The sequence below is a fragment of the Mirounga angustirostris genome, unplaced genomic scaffold, assembly GCF_029215605.1.
Source record: "Mirounga angustirostris isolate CCGP_5_RB_7025 unplaced genomic scaffold, mMirAng1.0.hap1 SCAF_2, whole genome shotgun sequence".
Classification (NCBI taxonomy): Eukaryota; Metazoa; Chordata; class Mammalia; order Carnivora; family Phocidae; genus Mirounga; species Mirounga angustirostris.
In genome coordinates, this window is record NW_026991710.1 from 434,023 (window position 1) to 450,563 (window position 16,541).

General features: G+C 64.7%; 2 protein-coding genes across 14 annotated transcripts; one reads left to right on the top strand and one right to left on the bottom strand.

The window, feature by feature from the left end:
* The first annotated feature begins 11 nt into the window (after positions 1 to 11).
* On the top strand, positions 12 to 16,512 carry IDUA (alpha-L-iduronidase). Of its 13 annotated transcripts, XM_064584096.1 has the most exons (15): positions 1,499 to 1,647; positions 2,296 to 2,436; positions 3,064 to 4,760; positions 12,810 to 12,895; positions 13,084 to 13,191; positions 13,458 to 13,553; positions 13,632 to 13,849; positions 13,975 to 14,154; positions 14,267 to 14,483; positions 14,850 to 15,062; positions 15,142 to 15,263; positions 15,340 to 15,465; positions 15,538 to 15,614; positions 16,003 to 16,103; positions 16,252 to 16,512. In XM_064584096.1, the coding sequence occupies exons 3-15, from the start codon at positions 4,309 to 4,311 to the stop codon at positions 16,356 to 16,358; spliced, it is 2,103 nt and encodes a 700-aa protein (XP_064440166.1). In that variant the 5' UTR covers positions 1,499 to 1,647; positions 2,296 to 2,436; positions 3,064 to 4,308; the 3' UTR covers positions 16,359 to 16,512. The 13 variants fall into 13 exon arrangements, 9 of the variants coding, with proteins under 9 accessions (XP_064440170.1, XP_045737622.2, XP_064440166.1 ...); XM_064584100.1 differs by lacking the exons at positions 1,499 to 1,647; positions 3,064 to 4,760 and adding an exon at positions 12 to 1,492; XM_045881666.3 differs by lacking the exons at positions 1,499 to 1,647; positions 3,064 to 4,760 and adding an exon at positions 12 to 1,492 and having other exon boundaries at positions 13,647 to 13,849.
* Positions 5,376 to 6,971, bottom strand: SLC26A1 (solute carrier family 26 member 1). Its single transcript, XM_064585661.1, has one exon. It carries the CDS (start codon positions 6,117 to 6,119, stop codon positions 5,376 to 5,378), a length of 744 nt encoding a protein of 247 aa, XP_064441731.1. The 5' UTR covers positions 6,120 to 6,971.
* Positions 16,513 to 16,541: the final 29 nt, after the last annotated feature.

Below are 16,541 nucleotides of genomic sequence, written 5' to 3' on the forward strand. Positions count from 1 at the left end.
GTCACACATTTTGATTCTCTGGTGTACTTAAGCCCCCAGAAGACATTACATTATTTTTGTATAAATCACTCTTCATTAGATTCATGTACAACATACTCTTCCTGTACCTCTGGGCTGTGCTGGATCATTCTGCTTGGAGGTACCAGTTATCATCTCCGTGGTGAGGGCCAATGGTGACCAATGTCCCCAGAGTCCATTTCTCCACAAAGTCTTTATCTGACCTTCTCTTTGGAAGTAAAATTCTTGCTGGATTCAGAATTCTATCTTACCAGCCGTGTATTTCCAAGACTTTGAAGTTTTCATTTCACTGTGTATTGGTTTCAATTGCTTCTGTTGAAAAGTCAGTGAGCTTTGAAGGTACTTCGTGGGTCTTTGGTTTCAGCCCTTCACGATGATGTGCTTGGGTTCACGCCTTTCTTCGTGGGCTTCGTGGCATTGCTTGATTCTGTGGCGGGGTATCTTCCAACACTTCTAGAAAATCGCCCGCTCTTATCTCTGCAAATCCTGTTTCTGTCACCAACCTGGGGGACCGGTCCGTTGGCGGCCTCCAGCGACGGGGTTCTGCTGTTTCAGGCAGGAGGGTGCAGGGTGGTGAAACGTCTGATTGTGGAAGACACGGTGCTGTACGACTTGCCCGGTGCGTGTGTACGTGAAGCGTAAACCCAGGCCAGGCCACCCAGCTGTCTGTCAGCAAGGTCCGCTCACCCTCTCCAAGCCAGCTTGTGCCCCGACCACACCTGCTCCTTGTCACTTCGCTGTGCCAAGCCAACACCCCAGGGGCTCACCTGTGACTCTGCTCCTTCCCTCCCACCCCTGCATCCAAACCACCGGCGGTCCTAGCGCTCGTCTTCCAAATGTGTCCCACATCCGACCACCTGTGCCCACTGTCCAGCCGTCGCAGGTCGGAGCCATCAGTAGCCGCCGGACCCGCACATTAGGCGACTCCCCGGCCTCCGGGGCCATCCGAGGCATGAAGCCGACAACGACTCACTCTCGGCCCGGGGACAGCGGGGCGCTCTTACAGGAAGCGTCCGAGCACAGCCGGTGAGCAGGGCGGGCGGGTACTGCCGTCCGGCGGGGGCGGACCGAGCCAGGGAGGGGCGGCGGTCCCGGACTCCCCAGGCGGGAGCCCGGCCGGGCGGGGGCACCCCCCGGCCCCCGCCCACTCACCGCCCGCCCCGCCCGCGTTCCAGAACCCACCCAGGCCCGGCCACCGCCCGGCCCCGCCCCGCAGCGGCGGTCACATGGCGTGCGACCCGGAGGCGGAACCGGCGGCGGAGACCTGGGCTCCCGGGACGCCGAGGAGCCGCCGGGCCTGCGGGATCGCGCGCCCCGCCATGCGGCCCCCGGGCTCCCGCACCCCGCCGCTCGCGCTGCTGGCCGCGCTGCTGGCCGCGCCCCGGGCCCTGGCAGAGGCCCCGCACCTAGTGCTCGTGGACGCGGCCCGCGCGCTGCGGCCCCTGCGGCCCTTCTGGAGGAGCACCGGCTTCTGGTGAGCGCTCCCCGCGGGGAGACGCAGGCCCGAGAGGCCCATCGCGCCTGCATCGCGCCGCGCGCTCCTCCCGAACCCGGGCCGCGCTCCTGGACGCCCTGGTTGCATTGGAGAGACCCCGGGCTCCCGCGCCCACCGCTCATAGGCGCTCTGATGTGAGGAAGGCTGCCCAAGCCCTAGCCCTTCCCTGGCTGGTTTACTCCTTCCTCTTGGGGTCCGCCTTCAGTCAGACTGGGGGCTTTCTTTGCCGGCCGGCTGCAGGCGGTGTTTTGGGTGCCACGAGGGGTTTTCTGAGTGGGTGCCCGGCGTGGTGGAGACCTGTGGACAGGCCCTGAGTTTGCGCGGTGGCCACCTGGGGCCGTCCAGGCCCAGGAGGGGCAGCGGCCCAGGACACTGCTCTTTGCTGCAGACCAGGACCCTCCCAAGGGGGCGGCCACAGTGATGTCAGACATCCCTGTCCTGGGACCTATCTCCCAACCCCCCGCTCCGACCCCCTCTCTTGTCTCCAACCCCCTCTGTGGCCTGCTTCTGGCTGAGATCACCTGGCTGAAGGGGGAAGGAGCAGGGTATTGGGATGGGGTCCTCTCTTTTCAGGGTGCCCCCTGGGTCCTCTCTTTTCAGGGTGGCCCCGTAAACGTGAGCCTTAATAACATTCCTGGTGTTAGGGGTCATTTTATTACATCAGGGACAGTAACATGCATTGGCAGGTACTCCCCAGTCCAGCTGCTGGAGATGGGTGTCCCGGGCAATCCCAGGCCCTGTCCGTGGGGACTCATGCCCCATCCCCCTTGTTCTTTCCCCAGCCCCCCACTGCCTCACAGCCAGGCTGACCAGTATGACCTCAGCTGGGACCAGCAGCTCAACCTGGCCTACGTGGGCGCTGTCCCTCATGGTGGCATTGAGCAGGTCCGGACCCACTGGCTGCTGGAGCTCGTCACAGCCAGGTGAGTGATGGGGGCAGCCGGCAGAGCCCCCTTTATGGAGAGGAGGACCGAGGCTAAGAGGAGGACTATGTCGGGGTGTGCAGGACCGGGCAGTGTGAGGGCCGTGGTGGGGGCAGAAGAGAGGAGAATCCTGCTCTGAGGAGCTGTTGCCCTCACACTTCCCGGCAGAATGTCATGTGTGGGGCTCTGGTGGGTGCTGAGCGGCCCCTGGATTGGGCACAGCTGACATCCCGCTGGACGTCACTTAGAGGCTCAGGGGCGGGTTGGTGTTCCGCTGCACCAGCAAGAGTGCACCCACATACCTCATGCGGTGTGCTCGGGGGTCAGGCTTTGCAGGAACACTGCCCAAGGGCTGGGCTGCAGTTGTGTTGGTCCCAGCCCCCTTCGGCCCTGCAAGGCTCAGCCCAGCCAAGGCGTGAGACGAAGGAACACTTGGTTGTGTGTTGGGAAGACTTCAGAGACACAGAGACCCTCAGGCCCCTGGCCAGAGCTGCCACCTCTCACCAGTGGGCCCGGGACTGGGCAGGCCAAGGGACCAGTATCCTATGGGCACCTTGGAGGCGTCCTGATTGCCTCGGGCCCTTGTTCAAATAAGAGGTGACACCCTCTGTCAAATCGACCCTACAGGACCATGGACACACAGCGCGCGGGCCCAGGGGGCTCTGTGACAGTCCGTTTCAAAGGTGCCGCTCTTGGATGTTCAAGCGTCTGGGGCCTCTGTGTGCTCCCCGGTTCCTCCAGGGTGGAGGGGCACCGTGTCACTCTTGGAGGGGTGTGGTGAGTGGTGTCGGTGACCGACTGCGGGAGCGTGTCTGCTGAGGGCTCCTGGGACGCTGCTAGAGGGCGGAGTCCGTGGCCGCCAGCGCCCTGCGGCGAGCTCGGGCCCCCTGCACGGCGCTGTGCACGCTGTGGAAGAGCTGCCCCTCCTCGGCCGCGTCCTCCTGGTCCTCCCCAAGGAAGCCACCTCTCCTCAGCGTGTCCCTCACCAAGGGGCTGCAGCAGGCCAGGAGCAGGGCGATGCCCAGGGCCCCGTAATCTCGGCGCAGGCCCTGTAGCGTGGCCACACCGGCTGCATCCAGGAACAGCAGCGGGGCACAGTCGATGACCACGGCATGGAAGCGGGCCACCGTGGACACCAGCGCAGCCGTGCTGGTCACTGGGCCCGGGTCCACGCCCTCGGCAGGGTCTCCCTCGCCGGCCCTCACCTCCAGGCCCTGCTCCTTCTTCCTGGCGGCCGCGCGCCCTGCGTCCAGCCCCGTGAGGCTGTAGAGTGACCGCAGGAAGAAATCCTTGTTGGCGTAGTGGAGCGGCCCCGCAAAGCGGAATATCCGCACCCCAGGCTCAGGGACCAGGCCCTCAAACTCCGCAGCGTCCTCGTAGAAGCCAGAGTCCCCGATCTGAGCGAGCAGGGCAGCCCGCGGGCGCTGGGTACGGCCAACCAGGCTGAGCAGAGACAGGAGGATGCCGGCCAGCAGCCCCACCTCGACGCTGACCAGCGCGCAGGTGGCCGCCGTGGCCACCCAGACCAGCGCGTCAGCGGGGCTGAGCCTCCACAGCTGCGGGACGTCCCTCACCTTGCGCAGGGCGCCCCGCAGGCTGACCACAATGACGCAGGCCAGCACGCACCGCTGCAGGTCCCGGAAGAGCGGTGCCAGGGCCAGCAGCACCAACAGCACCACGGCGGCGCTGACCACGCTGGACAGCTGCGTGCGGCAGCCGGTGGCTGTCTTCACTAGGCTCTTGGACAGGGCAGCGCTGGTGACATAACAGTGGAAAAAGGCAGGCAGCACGTTGCAGCAGCCCACGGCCAGCAGCTCCTGGTTGGCCCTCACGGAGTAGCCGTGGCTCCGGGCAAACATCTCGGCCAGAGAGATGGAGAAGGCGGAGCCCACGAGGGCCAGGGGCACGGCGTCCAGCACCACACGCCACATCAGCCCAGGGTCGGGCACCCGGGGGGCCACGAAACCAGTGGGGATGTCGCCGGCCACGCTGGAGCCAAAGCGTTCGTGGAGCTGGCCGAAGTGGGACACCAGCGTGGCCGCCACGATGACCAGTAGCTCCGTGGGCAGCGGCACCTTTAGGCGGTGCCGGCAGCGGTCTGAGAGCTCCTTCGAGGCCAGCAGCACGGCCAGGCACGTGGCACTGGTGACCACGTCGCAGAGGTTGGCCTGCCCAGCGCTGCGCAGCAGGCTCAGCCACGTGCTGACCACCATGCCCGGCCCTTGGTGCCGTGGGATCTGCACGCCCAGCAGGTGCCTCAGCTGGGAGGTCAGGATGGTCACCGAGGCCCCCATGGCAAAGCCATCGAGCAGTGGCTGGGAGAGGTAGGTGGACACAAAGCCCAGCCGGAGGATGCCCATGAGGACCTGTGGACAGAGCGTGGTCAGGGCAGCGGGCCGCCTGGTGCACAGAGGGGGCGGCCGCAGCACAGAGCCCAGCACCCCTTCACTGCTGCCGCTTATTTCCCGAACGGACTCTGCCCGGGGTCCCCCGCACACACGTGTGCGCACACAGGCACGGCAGACGCTGGAGGTGCACACGTGGCCTCGTACGCTCATTTCTGGTCTCCTCGCGCGTGCGGGCTCCGGGCATCGGAAAGCGGCTCCTTTCTCCTGTCCTGCGAGGGGCACTGCCCCCCACCCGGGAGACCTGGGGCCCCTGGGAGGGTGTGCCATTGGGGTGGACAGGACAGGCCTGGTCCAGGAGACCCCTGGGTGTGGGGAGGCTGCAGGAAGGGAGGCAGCCTCTCAGGGTCCCACCTGGGACGGGAGACCCAGGGGAGCTGTGTGGGCCAGCCAGGCACGTCTGGAGCTGAGGCCCCACTCCAGCCGACTACTGCTGTCCGGGCCACAGCTGGCTGGGCGGGGCCCCCGTTCCCGGGCACCCTCAGGCCCTCAGGTGCCCCGGTCCTGGGGTGCCGTCCCGTGCCCACCTCTGCCTCAGCCTGCTCTGTCCCATCCTTGCTGGTTAAACCCGCCGTCCTCTGAGGCCCTGAGCCCGCACTGCCCTGGGCCTGGCCCTTCTGAGTGGGCGGTGAGCGCCCGAGGGGCCTGCGCCTCGCTCGGCAGAACCCCAGCCGGTCGGCCCCTCACCTGGTAAATGCCGGCTACCAGCGTGAGGGCAGCGGCGACGCGGATGGCGTAGCAGTCCTGCTTGCAGTCCTGTGGCCCGGGCCCCACGGCGGCGGCTGAGGCGTTGACCCTGCTGCTGTTGTCCCCGGGCCCTGCGCCGCCCTGGGCGGGGCCGAAGCCGGCCAGCAGGAGCTCGCGGTCCACCACCTGGCCCACCATGAGGCAGAGCAGGCTGAAGATCCCCACGGACACGTGGTGAGAGGTGCCCATGAGGAAGTAGATGAGGTTCGCGAAGAAGGACGTGTACAGACTGTAGATGGGCTGTAGTCCCGCCAGCAGTGAGTAGGCGATGGCCTGGGGCACCAGGATGATGCCGATGACCAGCCCGGACATGACATCGCCCGCCAGGGCCTCCCGTGGCTGGTACTGGCACAGCCAGCGTGTGGCGGGGAGCAGGTCCTGCACCAGCGTCCAGGCGCTCTGCGGGCTGCACGCGCACCTCCACCACAGCCTGGCTTTGAGCATCTCACACAGGCCCAGGGGCGCTGGGGACCGCCGGCGGACCAGCACCGGCCGGCCGCCCCGCTGCACGCACTCAGGGGCCACCTCCATCTGGGAACCTGCAGTGGAGGCGGGCGTCAGCGCTGGGGTCGCAGGGCCGCGCAGAGACCCAGACCTGCGCGTGGCCGGACCCCGCTCCGCGGCTCCCTGTCCACCTCCCCGTGCGGGCACAGGCCCCCCCCACCCATCCCAACCACCGTGGTCCCCTCTGGCAGCCCTTGGGTCAGCTCTGTGCCATGGGCTTGGAGGACGAGGGCCTCCCTGTGCCCCCTGTTGAACCTTCGAGATCCTGGGACCCCACGTCTGCGCTGGGGGAGGGCTGCTCAGACAGCAGCACTAGCCACCCCCTGCTCCTTGGGCAGAACCCCTGGGACATGCTTTGGCAGGGTGATCTCAGCGGGGGCCAGCTGGGAGGGAAGTTGGGGCAACCGGCATCTGTCCTCTTCCCGGTCCGCCAGGACTGGGGGGTACCCCTTCCCAGGTGTGTGTTCACACTGCTGAGGCGGGTCGGGGTCTCAGACCACACAGGTGCACTGTGGAACACAAGTGTGGGACTGCTGGCCTTCTCTTGCCTTGTCACCCCAGGCCCAGGACACAGGTCTGGGGTCTCCCCGGGCTGTGGAGGACGGCACGTAGGGGGGCAGGCAGGCACAGCCCCCATGAGCTCCAGGGGGATGTTGAGCTGTGCTTCCTTCCTGGGACGACCTCAGCACACAGGGGCCCCCCCGAGCCCCCAGAGTCCAGGTGTGTAGAGTGAGGACTGTTGAAGTGGCATCTGCCTTGTGCCGGGGGGTCCACAAAGGAGACCCTAGAACTGCCCTGCCCTCCCCTTCACCCAGGGAGCTGGCCTCTCCTGTCGCCTCGGGGATTTCACGGTCCTGCCGCAATGCCCCGGGATGATCTTACCTGAGGGAGCCCCTCACGGGCTTGGAGGACCGGAGGGTAGCGAGGGAGCTGGCCTTTCAGCCTGTCGGGGCCAGAGTCCGCCGGCCGGCCGGCCCTCCAAAGCCCTCTGGCTTTTGTTGGCGGGTGGGGGAGTGTGGGCGGCAGGGTTCTGGCTCAGAGCTGGAGCCAGGAGCCAGACCACGGCAGAACTGGCGCCCACCGCGGGCAGTGCTCCGTGGTGACCATCTGACTGCTTGGCCAGCTGGGCTTGCAGTTAAATTATTTACCCCAAAGATTGCTGAGTCATGGGTTTCCCCCAGACCGGTGTTACCTGAGCGGCTAATCCAGGGAGTTGTACTGTAATCAGAGGCTCACAAACAATTGTGTGGGCCTCTTGATAAGCTCCCAGCCTCCCAGCGGGGCCCCACGTGTGGGACAGGGTGGGCGAGGGCCCCCAGTGGCTGGAGCAGGATGCTTGGATTCTGGGGTCCTTGGGGGAGGCAGAAGGCCCAGGAGCCCAGCCAGTCCTGGGACAGGGTACAGGCAGAGGGGACCCTTCAGCTCTGGGGCCTATTGCTGTGGTCCCCACAACTAACTAAGGGTGGGCACTGGGGGAGGGGCCGGTCTCTTCATCCCATCCCTGGTCATCCTCCCCGTCGTGCCGTGAGACAGGTCTGGTCCACACTGGAGCGCCGGCCCGAGCGGCACTGGGCAGCTGTATGCTCGGCCTCTGTTGTGTGTCCTTGTGTGGAAAGCGGGTGTGAGGCCCCTGCTAAGTGTGTGTGCGTGCAGGTGTGTGGATTGCTGAAGGCAGGAGGGCCAGCGGGCATCAAGATATGCTACCAGCCAGGTACACCCTTCTTGGGGGGGTGGGGGTCCGACCACCTGAGTGACTGTCAGGTGCCAGGCGTGGGCAAGGACTGGCGTGAAGGCACATGATGGCTTTAGATGATTACCCATGCGACCCACAAATGATACAATGACTATTCTGATCCTCCACCTTTACACTGAGTAACAGGTGAACTTCCACCACTGGGATCTTGAAGGGTTATGTGTGGAAAGGGGCCCATCCCGCGGGCTGCCGTAGCCCCGTAGCCCCTACTGCTCTCCTATCCCCCCGGGACCCAGCCTAGGGTTTTCCCTCCACTGACCGGCCCCCCCCCCCGAGTCCATCCCAGGACCCACGTGGCCCCTGGTGGGAGCTGTTTGCCCAGATCAGGAGCTTCAGGCCCCTCCCTGGGGCAGATCAGGTGCACCTCGGGGTGCAGAGGGGAGGGTAGCTATTGAGGGGGGGCATATACATTTATCTCCTACCCCGGCTACTGGCAAAGGGGCCGAGAGAACTCCCTGAGTGACCTCAGCGCCCTTGGGGGTTTTGTGACACAGAGGACTCCTTGGTGCCCAGAGCAGCGGTGGCCAGGGGCAGATACACATGTGTGCTCGTGCTGGGCCAGGGGGCCTGGGTGCTGGTGTAGGAGAGGGGCTTACTTGGGGTGGGGACCTAGTGTGGGAAGGGGCCCTTCCTCTGAGTTAGGAAGGGGAGGGGTGGGGGTTTCTGGAGGCTCTGGGCAAGAAAGCACCTGGGTGGGGTGAGATTCAAGGCAGGTGGAGATGTTTCAGGGAGGGGCTAATGGGGTCCACCAGGAGCCCCTATCCTGTCAGATGCAGCCTGGGGGCCGGATGTGGCTCCCTTGCCAGCAGGCATTGGGCCTCATACTCTGCCCAGGCTGGGTGTCTAAACCAGGTGAAGGAACAGTTGCGGTCACGTCTGACCTTTGGGAGAATTGCAGGACACCCCTGCCCCTGCCGTGTCCGTCCACTTCTCTGCACTGAGGCTGGTGATCGGCACCTGTGGTCTGGGCCCCGCACACGGGTATCTAGTCCTGGGCATTTGCCTGCCAGAGGGGCTGCTGAGGCCCACCCCCCGTCATTGCGGTGGGCCCACCGAGCTGCACACTTCACCCGGGCAGGGGCCTTGGGGTTCACCCTGCTGGAACCTCCCTCTGGGGGCTTCTGCCCAGCCTTAGGCCACATGGTTATTTCCTTAATATTTGTCTTTAAATCCCTGTTTTAAATTGTCAAATACGCTTATTTGGAAAGGAAATATTGTATCCCGACCCCGAGTGCAAAGGGGCTGCCGGCCGACGGCCCGTATGGCTTCCAGGGCCCCGACATGCCGCCGTGGTGCACGGGCCCCGGGTGCTGGATGGGAACATGGAGAGCACCGGGCCTCTCCCGCCGGCTGGCCCTGAGCCTGACACCCTCCTGCCTCCATCCTCAGACTGAGGCTGCGGGTTCCCTTGGGGGGCGGGTCTGTGAGCCCGCTGCGCGCGCCCCCACGCATCTCCCTCGGCTGGCGGCTCACTGCGCTCCCCGCCCCACCCTCCTGCTCCGGGAGCGCGCGCCCCGCGTCTTCGCCCCGCGGACCCTCCATGCGCGCCCCCCACTCGGCACCCCCCACCGCCGTGGCCTGGTCCTCACTCCCCCGCGCACGTGCGGCCGGGTCCAGCTCCGCGCACCCGAGCACTCCCCAGGCCCGGCCGCAGCTCTGTCCTCCCGCACACGCGCTCAGGCCCTGCAGTGGGGGCCTTGGCGCAGCCCGCCGGCCGCCAGCGCGCGTGAATGAGCACTTTGTGCAGCCGCCGCAACCCCGGCCCATGTGCCAGAGCCGGAGGCCTCGCACCCAGGTTCGGACCCTTTCAGGGCCGCGGAATGGAAGCTGGTCGGTGGAGACCCAAGCCTCTCTGCACTTCACCTCAACACTCAGCCCCCTCCCTAAATGAGGTCTCCCAGATCCTCACTCTGACCGGGCCAGGCAGAGGAAGACTAAGGCACCTACAGTGGGGCCTAAGGACCTCTGGGGTGGGTTTTTTGGCCCCTGGGACCGGTGTATTGGCCCCCAGGGTATCCTTAGCTGTGGAGGCTGGCTGGGCCAGGGGACAGTCCTATCCATCCAGGGGGCAGGCTGGGGATGCCTCTGCGTTAGGGCTCCCCCGTGGTACCCCACTGGCCCAGGACACCACCCACAGGAGCAGCATGGATCTGAGGTCTGCTGTGCACCCAATGTGTGCAGGCTGGGATTATTGCCGCCAGGGGCTGCAGGGAAAGCATGGAGCTCCTGCACATGCCTTCACTTTCCACTTGGTCACCCCATCACCCCTGCCCACCCCCCTCCCCCACAGTAGTGGGACTTTGGAACCGTCTGCTGTGCACATTTAATTTTTACCCAAGTGCTTGTTAGTTTTCTTTGCTACCGGTTGTGACCTTTGGATGGGAGGGGAAGGGTGAGGGAGGTGATCCCCACTGCCCACAAGCTTGTCCTGCTGGGCCCCAGAGATGGAAGGACGCAGCCCCTGCACAGGGGGGCCAGCAAGGGAAAGCAGAGTGCAGGGCCGGGGAGGAGCAGAGGAACTTGGGTGTGGTGGCTTGACCTGGTCCCTGGGTTGGACTCTGAAGGCCAGGCCCAGGCTCATCCTTGACCCTGTCCAAAGCGAGGCATGGGGGAGAGAAGGACGTAGAGGGGAGGTGTTGACTTATCCATGTCCTCACTGTGTCCAGGGAGACAGTGGGCCAGCCAAGCTGTGGCGTGGGATGGGGAGGTTGACAGATGAAAAGCTGTTCAGGGCCAGGTTCTGTGGTGACCCCACCCGGCTCCTCCCCAGCTGCCACAAGAGGGCGCCCTGCAGGCCCTCCTGCCCTTGGCCACCTTCCTCCCTGGGATGGACGGATGGGCAAGCATGTCCTCAGGGGAAGCCCTGAGAGGCCTGCCAGCCCACCGGCCTGTGCTCCTCACGAGGCAATACCCCCAGCCTGGGCCACCCCTGGGCTCCGTGCACACCCCTGCACCACTCCTCCTGCCCCGGCCCCTTGCCTGTGCCTGACTGGAAGGCCACCAGCTTCCTCACCCAGCGCCCAACGCCGGGCCCACCCTCAGATGCCACCTGTGCCCCTACCCACCTCGCTGCTCAAGCGAAGTCTGAGGGGTTGTGCAAGACCTGCCCCCTCCATCTGCAGATGTTGCCCACCCTACCTCGTAAGTCCATCTGCTCTGGCTCCTTCCTGCTGCCTTTGTAGCCACCGCCCAGTCCTTGCGCTACACCTGTCCCGGGGGGACCTTTCCAGCCATCATGGCCAAAGGAAAACTATGGAGACAGCACCAAGATGGGCGGTTGTCAGGGGTTGGGGGCAGGAGGGTGAGCAGGGGGAGCACGGGGGATGTGGGGGCCGGGGAGCAACTCTGGGTGGTGCTGCGGTGGTGGGCACCTGTCCTGATGCCCGTGTCCAAACCCACAGAATGTGCACCACCAGGGGGGGCCCTGCGGCCATCTGTGGACTCTGGGTGAGGATGACGTGTGCGTGGAGGCCCGTCCGCCGTCACATGTCCCATCCCAGTGCGGATGTGGATAGTGGGGAAGGCTGTGCCTATGTGCAGGCAGGGAGGAGATGGGAAATCTCTGTACCTCCCTCTCAATTTTGCTATAAACCTAAAACTGTTAAAAAAAAAAAAAAGTCTTGGGCCCCTGGGTGGCTCAGTTGGTTGAGCGACTGCCTTCGGCTCAGGTCATGATCCTGGAGTCCCTGGATGGAGTCCCGCATCGGGCTTCCTGCTCGGCGGGGAGTCTGCTTCTCCCTCTGACCCTCCCCTCTCTCCTGTGCTCTCTCTCATTCTCTCTCTCTCAAATAAATAAATAAAATCTTAAAAAAAAAAAAAAAGTCTTGGGGCGCCTGGGTGGCTCAGCCAGTTAAGCGTCTGCCTTCGGCTCAGGTCATGATCCCAGCATCCTGGGATCGAGCCCCGCATCGGGCTCCCTGCTCAGCAGGAAGCCTGCTTCTCCCTCTCCCACTCCCCCTGCTTGTGTTCCTTCTCTCTCTGTCTCTCTATGTCAAATAAATAAAAAATTTTTAAAAAATCTCTTAAAAAAAAAGTCTTAAAAACAAAGTCATGGCACTTTTCTCCTTGAATCTCTGACAAGGGCTCCCCATTTCACTTTGAGTCAGGGTCTCATCCTCACTTTGGGCACAAGGCCTCCTGTGATGTAGTCTGTCACAGCCAGCACCCTATTCTGCCCCAGGTCCACACTGTGTTTTCTACTGCTTGATCACTGCAAGTTTACTCCTACCTCAGGGCCATTGCACATGCTGTCTTGTCTGTTCTCCCGGGCATTCTCATTGCTGGCTTTGTCTCACTACGTGGTAGGTCTTAGATGTTACCTCAGAGAGTCCCTCCCTGCCTGATCCTTTGCTCCCTTCCCCTTGCATGGTACATCTGATGTGCCCACATTCAAGATTCACGTGGTTGCCTGATGATTTCTGTCTCCTCCCAAAATGTGAACCTGGAGGAAATTGGGCCCCAGTGTAGTAGGGTGGGAGGCTGCCCTTCTGCATTTTCTGAGTGTGGGAGGGGGAGAGGAGTACTTTTGAGACAAATCGGGAGCCCTGGCCTCCAGGACGTGTGAAGAAGCAGGTTGTGGCCCCCCGCCCCCGGGTCCTGCCAGGCTTCTGTTCCATGGCTCCCCACTCCACAGTCTGCTGTCTTCAGGTGCCTTGTTCTCCCCTACTCCATTCTATTGTGCCCTTCCCAAAAGATCTACCTGAGGACGTAGAGGGGAGGTGCCCAGAGCTGTTCCGAGCTCCTGAAGGCTGGGGGGTGGGGTTCCAGTACAAGCACACTGGTTCATACTAGGCTATGAATGACTGATAGGCTTCTGTCATTGGTGTTTTCAAGGGGACGGACCCACTGAGGAGTCTGGATCTGAGACCTGCATGGCACCTTTCAGGCTCCCTACCTGCTTGAATGTGGCCACAGTTCCAGCCCGGGGCCCACTTTCCTCTGCCCTGACATTCACTGTCCTACAGGGAGTCAGCTGGGCAAGGCCTGAGCTACAACTTCACGCATCTGGATCGGTACCTGGATCTTCTCAGGGAGAACCAGCTCCTCCCAGGTAAGCAGCAGCCCTGCCCTCTGCCCTCTAGTCCTGTCCCGTCCCCGGGACCTGACCCCTCTGGGTTCTCACTGGTTATATGCAGAGGACTGGCCTCTGTGCGGGCAGGTGGGGCCCAGGGCAGGCAGAGCGCGGGTGCCGTGCGGGCAGGTGGGGCCCGGGCGGATAGCCACCTTCATGTGTTGCAGGCTTTGAGCTGATGGGCAGCCCCTCCAAACGCTTCACCAACTTCGAGGACAAGCAGCAGGTGTTTGAGTGGAAGAAGCTGGTCTCCCTCGTGGCCAGGAGATACATTGGTGGGCAGGGCACAGGCACTGGAGGGACGGGTGGGCACTCCTGGGCAGGCTCTCCTCCCACACAGGCCACCCCCTTGGTCTTCTCTGTCATGAACCCTGAGCCAGGGTCTCCTGATGGGGGAAGGAGGCCGGGCAGGGGGCAGTGGGCTCATATGGAGACGGATATCCTTGTCACGGTCCAACCGTAGGCAGGCCTCCCTGTGAGTGCTGATGGGCTTGGCATTCCCCGTGGGGGGCATGTGTGACAGTGAGGGGACATTCTGCAGGCAGGTATGGACTCTCACACGTTTCCAAGTGGAACTTCGAGACATGGAACGAGCCAGACCACCACGACTTTGACAACGTGTCCATGACCATGCAAGGTGGGTGGCGCCTCAGGGGTCCTGTGAGTGGAGAAGGGGCGGGAGCGGCCCCTCAGGCGCCAGCGTGTGGACTCCAAGTGCCCTCCCGCCCAGGCTTCCTGAACTACTACGACGCCTGCTCCGAGGGTCTGCGGGCTGCCAGCCCGGCGCTGCGTCTGGGCGGCCCCGCGGACTCCTTCCGCCCCTGGCCGCGCTCGCCGCTCTGCTGGGGCCTCCTGGGTCACTGCCACAACGGCACCAACTTCTTCACGGGGGAGCTGGGCGTGCGGCTGGACTACATCTCCCTCCACAAGAAGGTACAGCCGCCGCCCCCCGCGCCCCCTGCCCCTCCGCCTGCCAGGGGACCCCCGCCGCAGCCCCACCCGCTCTTCAGCCAGACTCCGGGAGCTGACCCCAGTTGTCCTGAGGCCAACCTCCGCAGGGCGCGGGCAGCTCCATCTCCATCCTGGAGCAGGAGAAGGCCACCGTGCTGCAGATACAACGGCTCTTCCCCACGTTTGCTGACACCCCCATTTACAACGATGAAGCGGACCCGCTGGTGGGCTGGTCCCTGCCGCAGCCTTGGAGAGCCGACGTGACCTACGCGGCCATGGTGGTGAAGGTAGGCCCGCCCCCAGCACCCAGCCCAGCTCCTACCCCAGGAGCTGCGGCCCTTAAGGGGAGGGAGGGTCCGGCGCGCGGCCTGGGAGAGCCTACCGCCTGGACGCCCGCAGGTCATTGCTCAGCACCAGAACCTGCTGGTGGCCAACTCCAGCTCTGCTGTGCACTACGCGCTCCTGAGCAACGACAACGCCTTCCTGAGTTACCAGCCGCACTACTTCACACAGCGCACGCTCACCGCGCGCTTCCAGGTCAACAACACGCGTCCGCCGCACGTGCAGCTGCTGCGCAAGCCCGTGCTCACCGCCATGGCGCTGCTGGCCCTGCTGGGTATCCCCGCCCCCTTCTCTGCGCCAGCCCCCACTCGAGCGGACGAGGCCGCCCCGTGCCCCCTGGGCGGGGCCCGGAGCAGGGCCGCGGTCGGGCAGGGGTGTCCTTCCAGGCCCTAGTGGCTTGCGCGAAGGCCCCAAGGCAGGGGAGGCGCGGATGTATGCGCCCTGCCGGGGATGGGGGACTTTCTTGGCCCTCCCGGCGCCGCTTCCCCAGCCCAGTGGGTCACAGACGTTGTGGTGTGGCGGGGCCCTCCTGGTGCGGGACCCTTCGTGGAGGGGAATGAACGGTGGGAAGCCAGGCCTCGGGAGGGCAGCCCCGGGAGGCCGCGATTTCCCCTGGCGCCAGCCCACGCCTGCCCTGCAGACAGCGAGCAGCTCTGGGCCGAGGTGTCGCAAGCCGGGACGGTGCTGGACAGCAACCACACGGTGGGCGTCCTAGCCAGCGCCCACAGCCCGGCTGGCCCCCTGGACGCCTGGCGTGCCACCGTGCTGGTCTACGCGAGCGACGACACGCGCGACCACGCCAATCGCAGCGTCGCCTTGACCCTGCGCCTGCACGGGGTGCCCCCAGGCCCGGGTGAGCTGGGCTCCCGGGGAAGGGGTGGCCCTGGAGGGGGCGGGCCCGGCGAGGCGGGGCTCCAACGTCCGCTCCGCAGGGCTCGTCTATGTCACCCTGTACCTGGACAACCGGCTCTGCAGCCCCCATGGCGAGTGGCAGCGCCTCGGCCGGCCTGTCTTCCCCTCGGCAGAGGAGTTCCGGCGCATGCGCGCTGCCGAGGTCTGAGGCAGGGTGGGGGATGGGGCAGGGCGGCTGTCGAGATCCCAAGGCCCTGAGTACCAGTCCCTGTCCCCAGGACCCGGTGGCCGTGGCGCCACGCCCCTTCCCTGCCAGTGGCCGCCTGACAATAAGCCCAGCGCTCCGGCTGCCCTCGCTCCTGCTGGTGCACGTGTGTGCACGCCCCGAGAAGCCGCCAGGCCAGGCAAGTGGCAGCCCCCTACCCCGCCGCCCAGGCCCCTCCAGCCCCCCAGTCACGGAGCCTCTCTCCCGTCAGGTGACCTGGCTCCGTGCCCTGCCCTTGACCAGTGGGCAGGTGCTTTTGGTCTGGTCGGATGAGCGCGTGGGCTCCAAGTGCGTGAGTGCACTCACTCCCACTCCCCTAACCCCCACCCTGTGGGAGCTGTTGATCCCCACCTATGCCCAGTCCCTCGAGGCTGCAGTGCCCAAGTGGTCACTCCGCTCTGGTCCTCCGACCCCTCCCCACCTCTGCCTCTCACACCCCCACTCTCGCAGCCACACAAACAGCCCGAGGCATCCCACCCTGCTTGATCGGGGGTGGGGGTACCTGCAGGGAACACTGACAGGTGGCCCTGGGCTCTAGTCCCCTCGTCCCCTCTCTTCATCGAGCATGAAGGAAGAGGGCCAGGGACCCGGGGAGGGCTCAGAAAAGGGGCTGTGCGTCTACCCTGCCCCCCAGCCCACCTGGACGCCAGCCCTCAACCCGACTGACCCTCTCCAGGTGCCTGTGGACGTATGAGGTCCAGTTCTCCGCAGATGGTGAGGCATACGCTCCTGTCAGCAGGAGGCCATCGACGTTTAACCTCTTTGTGTTCAGCCCAGGTATGCCTGCCACTGTCTGCCCTGGCCTCAGCTGCCCCATTTCTGGGCCTCAGCACATGTCCCATGGGGTGGGGTCCAGGGAGCTCTAGGAGTTTGGGGTGGGCTCAAGGGGGCACTCAAGAACACATGTGTATGTTTGCATCCTCAGACTCTGCTGTCACGTCCGGCTCCTACCGGGTTCGAGCGGTGGACTACTGGGCCCGGCCAGGCCCCTTCTCGAACCCTGTGCGATACCTGGAGGTCCCTGCATCATGAGGGCCCCCACTGCCCAGTGACCATGAGCCTGTGCTGACCCGTGAGCCTGGGCGGCCAGGAGCTGCGATGGGCTGGACCACCAACGGCCCATCAGTCGGCTCTGTTCGTCCTCTCCTGTCCTCTTGCTCATCCCCTTAAAGTGCCTTTCCACTCATCAGTCTTGGGGCTGGCCTTTGTGGATGG

What these genes read in the sequence shown, in the direction of transcription:
- SLC26A1 (XM_064585661.1), bottom strand. Translation starts at nt 6,119, where the DNA reads ATGGAGGTGGCCCCTGAGTGCGTGCAGCGGGGCGGCCGGCCGGTGCTG.
- IDUA (XM_064584095.1), top strand. Translation starts at nt 4,309, where the DNA reads ATGGAGAAGGCGGAGCCCACGAGGGCCAGGGGCACGGCGTCCAGCACC. An exon ending in GGCGCTGCTGGCCCTGCTGG is followed by an intron (nt 14,484 to 14,849) that starts GTATCCCCGCCC and finishes CCTGCCCTGCAG; the next exon opens with ACAGCGAGCAGCTCTGGGCC. An exon ending in GGCGCATGCGCGCTGCCGAG is followed by an intron (nt 15,264 to 15,339) that starts GTCTGAGGCAGG and finishes CCCTGTCCCCAG; the next exon opens with GACCCGGTGGCCGTGGCGCC.